The sequence below is a fragment of the Cyprinodon tularosa genome, unplaced genomic scaffold (genome assembly GCF_016077235.1).
Source record: "Cyprinodon tularosa strain WSP-4 unplaced genomic scaffold, ASM1607723v1 ctg20, whole genome shotgun sequence".
In the NCBI taxonomy this organism is placed as follows: domain Eukaryota; kingdom Metazoa; phylum Chordata; class Actinopteri; order Cyprinodontiformes; family Cyprinodontidae; genus Cyprinodon; species Cyprinodon tularosa.
The window spans coordinates 1,992,724-1,998,436 of NW_024038734.1; the positions used below are offsets into that span (position 1 = coordinate 1,992,724).

At 37.7% G+C, this 5,713-nt stretch overlaps 1 protein-coding gene across 1 annotated transcript; it reads right to left on the minus strand.

Annotated features, from left to right (window-relative positions):
* Positions 1-756: 756 nt before the first annotated feature.
* On the minus strand, positions 757-3,932 carry LOC119783202. Its single transcript, XM_038284571.1, has 3 exons — positions 3,559-3,932; positions 908-3,493; positions 757-776 (listed from the first exon to the last, which is right to left on the minus strand). Exons 2-3 carry the CDS (start codon positions 2,979-2,981, stop codon positions 757-759), a joined length of 2,094 nt encoding a protein of 697 aa, XP_038140499.1. The 5' UTR covers positions 2,982-3,493; positions 3,559-3,932.
* Between the last annotated feature and the right edge of the window lie 1,781 nt (positions 3,933-5,713).

The window sequence follows — 5,713 nt, forward strand, 5'->3', positions numbered from 1 at the left end:
GGTACCACAAAATTTAGCTGAGCATCAAACACACTCTTAGCTTATCTGGGTTCTTTGAATGGTACACCCCATGATGAGGTAAGTACCACACACAATCTTGCATTTTTCTCAGGAGCTAGTTCAGCATCACCCCAGCTAATGAGGACTCCAAAAATGTTTTGTAATGATTTTAGAACTGATAATTTCCTTAACCTTCTCTTCAGTGTTTAAACGAATTTTAGCCAGTTCTTATTATTTGGCAACATAGGAGGGCAAGGTGTTTTAAACGGGAGGGGCATCTCCAAATGGCCATCATCTTTCTGTGTAATATTTTCACTCAGAAGCTGTAGAAACCGAATGTCATCTTGAGAAACACATTTTCCTTCTGGGCCCTTTTCATTAAAATCCATCTCCAGAGCCTTTAAAACATCAGAGGTTAATGGAGCTGGCATTTCTTTTACCATCACTCTGTGTACAAATCTTTGGTTACCTTGCCGATCTAAATGTGGATTAGCTGCCCCAATGATACTCCAACCCAGAGCAGTTTTCTGAGCAAAGGGTTCATTTTCCCCACCAACAACAACTTCCAAAGGAGCCAAGGCAGAAGGACAGTCAAACCCAATTAGTAAACCTACTTCACAATCTTGTAAAGCAGGCATTTTTCCAGCCAGATGTTTAAGGTGAGGCCACTGTAATGCTGTACTTCTACTTGGTATACAAGATGTATCAACAGGAATGAAGTCCCGTGTGTATGCTTGCCCCAATCTTATACAATTATCAGAGAAAAAGCTCCGAATCTGCAAGTCAGACACAATTTCACTTGAAACAGGTGCATCAACAGAAACCATAGTACTAAGTTTTAACTGTACTGGTTTTGTTTCAACAGTCAAGTTTTTCACAAGATCTTCTAGGACAAAGGAGGAGTCACTCTGAGTATCAAGGAGTGCATAAGTAAGTATTTCCTTCCCAGGATCCTTCACAGAGGACAAAAAAACTGGAACAATACTTGATGTTGCAGAAATGTTTCGGGTGAGTGCATGAGACAAGACACTGCGAGAAACCTGAGGTGTTTCTTCTGAAGAGATGGAACACTGCTGAGCAGCATCCTGAGATCTTACTCTCTCCAGGTGCAAACAAGTAGGATGATGCCGTCTACACTCTCCACAAACATGGCGTGTTTTACAATCTTTCGATAAATGGCCCTTTCTCAAGCATCCAAAACAAAGATGGTTCTGATGTATAAATGACATTTTGTCTTCCATTGATTTAACTGCAAATTTAGGGCATTTAGCAATACTGTGCGACGTGTCTGTACAAACCAAACAAGGCAGTTTAGATTTCAGAACATGAACAGTTTCTTGTTTCTTGAACTCCGTACTGGTACTAAGAGCTTTTGCTTTTCTGGAAAGATCATTTGAAGAAGTTCTAGACTTTAACAAAAATGGAGAAGCAATAGGATTACATGCTATGCGTGCTTCCTTTTTTATGAATCTAGAAAAACATTCAAAAGATGGATATTCCCCACATGCATCTAGTACTTCAACAACAACTCTGCTCCATTTACGTACAACCCAATCTGGTAATTTCTTCAACATCTTATGATTCTCTTCACAATCATTTAAGATAGACAGTCCTTTAACTTGAGGCATCGCCTCTTCACAACTTTTCAAAAAGTCTGCAAAATCTCTGAGAGACGATGGATCATTTGGTGCAATCTTAGGCCATGACTTAAGTTTATCCCTAAATGCTTTCTGAATTACAAACGAGTTTCCATATCTCTCCTGAAGAACTGCCCATGCACCTTCATATGCATCTTCAGAACTTCTGTAAAAGAAACCTTCTACAGCCTTTCGGGCTTCTCCAGAGAGATAACTTTTCAGATACAACATTTTTTCTCCAGCAGAGATGGCCTTTGAATCAATTAAAGTTGTAAATGATATCTTAAAGTCCACAAATTTCAAAGGGTCACCTGAGAATATGGCAGGTATAGGAACAGGGAGGCGACTTAAACTTAACGAGCTCGTTAAGGCTTCAGCCAAGTTTACTGCAGAAATCTCAGAGCAAACTTGAGATGGTAAAATAGTTGCAGCCCTTGCAGTCGACTTTCTTGGGTGTTTTAAAGGTTGCATTGACTTAACTTCAGGCTCAAAATCAAGATTTTCCCTTTCAACACCATCCTCAAGTCTGCTGTAAACATCAACCCGAGCTGCAGCCATTTTAACTTCCATATCAGTCTCCATTACCTTTAACTTGCTCTTTTCCTCATCAAGTTGCTGCAGCACTTCAGCCTCCTTCTGCTTCATTTCTGCCATAATCTGGGACTCATGACATTTCCACTCACATTCAAGTTTACTGACTTTAGCATGTTGAGCTTCAATCTCCAACATGGATTTAACTTGAACCCTTTTGGCTGCAAGATCAGCTTCTGCAATTACCCGCTCTTGAGAAACTTTGGAACTGGTAGTTGATGAACCATATGCACATGAAGAATTTTCAGTAGAGGCTTCTCCAAAAACAGACTGATATTCATCTCTATTTAAGATTTCTCGCACCCTTTCCTTTTCAACTTCTTGATTAAAATTTTCTTCAACAATACTCCCTTCCAAACGCTTACACACAAGATCATAAATCTCATTTGTTAATATAGTACAGGCATCTAGTTTCTGCACAATATCTGGAGTATTTAAAGAATTACGTTGAAGACACTCATAATTTTGTTTCACTTTATCAAGACTGTTTTGGACTTGCTGATTTATTTCATTCAGATTCTCCTGAGAGCAGAAACCTTTTAATTTCCTCCTGGCTTCCCTGGCAATTTGCTTCCAGGATCCATAAGATTTAAGAAATGCCTTTATCCATTTTGCAGATTCTGCTTCTCTGTACTGCTCTCCCTTTCCAGTTAACTTTCTTGTCCGTGGACCTGAAACCAACTCTTGTCCTTTTGGCTTTACATCAGAGCACACATCTTCAGTAGAAAGTCCTTTTACACTTGGCAGTGACATCTTAACCCTTTACAATGACTTAAACCTTACAGTGAAATTAAACCCATAAATGTTTTTTTTTTTTTTTTTTCATTTATTTTTATTTTTTATTATTATTATTATTTTTTTTTTCTTCCTCTTAATTAGTCCAGTTACCTTTTAAATAATTCGGCGTAATTTCACAAACGCCAATAAAAGTCAGGTGACGTCATCTTCAAGTTGTTTCCGTGTTTGATAAGTCAATTTCTCACCAAGCCAGCGATCATCTGTTGGATTCAGTTTCTGAAGCAAACTTGGATCCACCGCGAAGACAACTCCTCATGGAGGCGTTGACTCTGATGCTGCGTCAAACTTCGGCCGATGTCAGATCCAGAATTCTCGCCGTCAATGGATGTCCAGACGCACAGAAGCTACGAGTTTTCACTGTAGCAGCTCCCCAGCAGTGAATGAAATTTCAGCGGTCTCGACAGGTGATTTTCAATGTTTATTTTCTTTGATGCGGATCATCTCAGTCATCAATGTCACCGTGAAAACTAAACAAATACAAATATTAGAATATAAACATAAACTTACAACACACAAACAAAATAAAACGTACCTCGCTGCTTTCACCAGGGAACGCTAAGAATCACAATGCAAGCACGGCTCTGAGGGTTATTGTCGGCATACATTGATACAGCGGCCTTTATAGGGCCTGTCCTCATTAAGCTGCGGCAGCCCGTGAGGTACATAACAAAGGAAATTTTACAACATGCAAATACAATAAACAAAACACAATACAAAACAGTGGTAATCAAAACAGACAAATATAATCAAACAATCTGCAATCCTATAAATAATTTACAATAAATATATCCTATAAATAATTAAATATAAATAATTTACAATAAATATATCCTATAAATAGTTAAATATAAATAGTTTACAAGTTTAAATAGTTAAAGAAACTTAATTTTAATTGTTAACTACCCATTACAGCATTTACCTGGGACTACTACCGTTTGACTTCATATTACTTTAGATTTGACGACAAATACAATGCAAACACGCATGGTACATAAACCAGTTGGCTTGACATTTGAAAAAAAAATTTTCTTCTTCCTACCGCCCCAATGCAGACTCAGTCCTTTACATTGGTCACCCGCCCTTATTCTGCTTGTATAGTGAGAGGAAAGATGAGGAAGGTTGAAGCGCTATCATTCAGCATGATCAGTTAGGTGTGCACAAAGCTGTGGCTAGCACTAGTGAAATAAAACACACTCTACCATGCACCGTAACTGTTTACCTAAACTGTAAGACACTTTTAAAAAACAGATTAATTGCAGTCAAAAGGACGTTTCTGGGATTCCTAATTGCAAGCCTGAGGACAGTGACGGAAATGCAAGGGCTGCCAGCAGTTTTATTAATATAGCGCTGGATGCCACAGCAGCCACATGTTTTGGTATAATAATGGGTAATGGAGCCAGTGCAAAATGCTCAAAGCCTGGGATGTCTTCCGTACAGTCATAATGGAAACATTCTTAAACAAAAGCAAAAGCTAACATAAGTGACCAAAAAAAAATTTTATTATTTCCATCTCTCCCTCATGCCAAATTGGGTCAACCTTAAGAAAAAGCTTTATAGTGAGCTGACAGAACTTTATGCATTTAATCTTAACTAACCAGAGAAATAAGATATCTGATTTTAAAATTAAAGCTCGAATTACTGGATGATCAAAAAGAAATACACTTTAGATTATAAAAAAGGGAATTAAAACAATATAACTATCCTTTTTTACATTTAAACCTACACAGAGAGGAATAAGTCAAAGGTAAAATAGTGACCTATATTTGTTAAAATTATTAATAAAATTAAGTAATTTTATTTGCTTGCTAATCAAATCATGGATCCTGAAACAGCCACTGAATCAAACGATAAGACCAGTCTGAAGACTTTGCAAAAGTAAAAAAGTTATGGTAATATTACCAGAATTACCTTTATTCAAATTAAATGACTTTCGCTGATTACATGTATGTGTGCATTCAGTCTCTTTGCTTTGAGCCTGAATCACAACATCACTGCATCCAAGCTGGCAGCGTCGTAATCATGTCGGACAAAATCAAATCAGAAAGTTCATTATTTATACAGTTTTATAAAAAACTTGATTTGTTATTGTAATCATCTGACACATTTAATAAAACATAGTAAAAAAAAGGTTTATTGTAGCTGAACAGACAATCTAATATTGTAAAGAGCTTACTCTCCTATTCTCTAAATTTATGAATTTTTTAAGTTAAAGGCATACTATGCAACATTTTTCAGTTAATTAATGTGTTCCATAACGTTTTGGATGATTAAATTAGTCATTTCAGGTCGAACAAAGGTTTTCTCGGCCGCCCTGGTGGTCTGTAGGGGAAATACCGTACTTGCAATTGCAGGAGCCCTCGGCCCGCACCTACAGGCTCAGAAGGTTGGTGCATTACGAGAGTCGATCTTGCTTTACGGCGAGAACTTGGCTAACTACAATCTTTGTTATTTAGACACATGCATAACAATTAATGTATGAAAACATGCTAAATTTTCAAACTCGAAAATTGAAACAAAATAGTCACTTACCGCAGTAGACATGGTGATTCTTTGCGTTCGCCTGTCTGCTAAGCTCAAAACAACCGCGCCTGGCTTGACGGAGAAATCAGGAGAACAGCTGAGCATATTTACGACAGTGCACTTTTACTTTCGCCCTCTGGGGGGAGCCTCGCTGGAAAATCAACACC

What these genes read in the sequence shown, in the direction of transcription:
- LOC119783202 (XM_038284571.1), bottom strand. Translation starts at nt 2,981, where the DNA reads ATGTCACTGCCAAGTGTAAAAGGACTTTCTACTGAAGATGTGTGCTCT. An exon ending in TGCACTCCTTGATACTCAGA is followed by an intron (nt 777 to 907) that starts GTGACTCCTCCT and finishes TCTGACTTGCAG; the next exon opens with ATTCGGAGCTTTTTCTCTGA.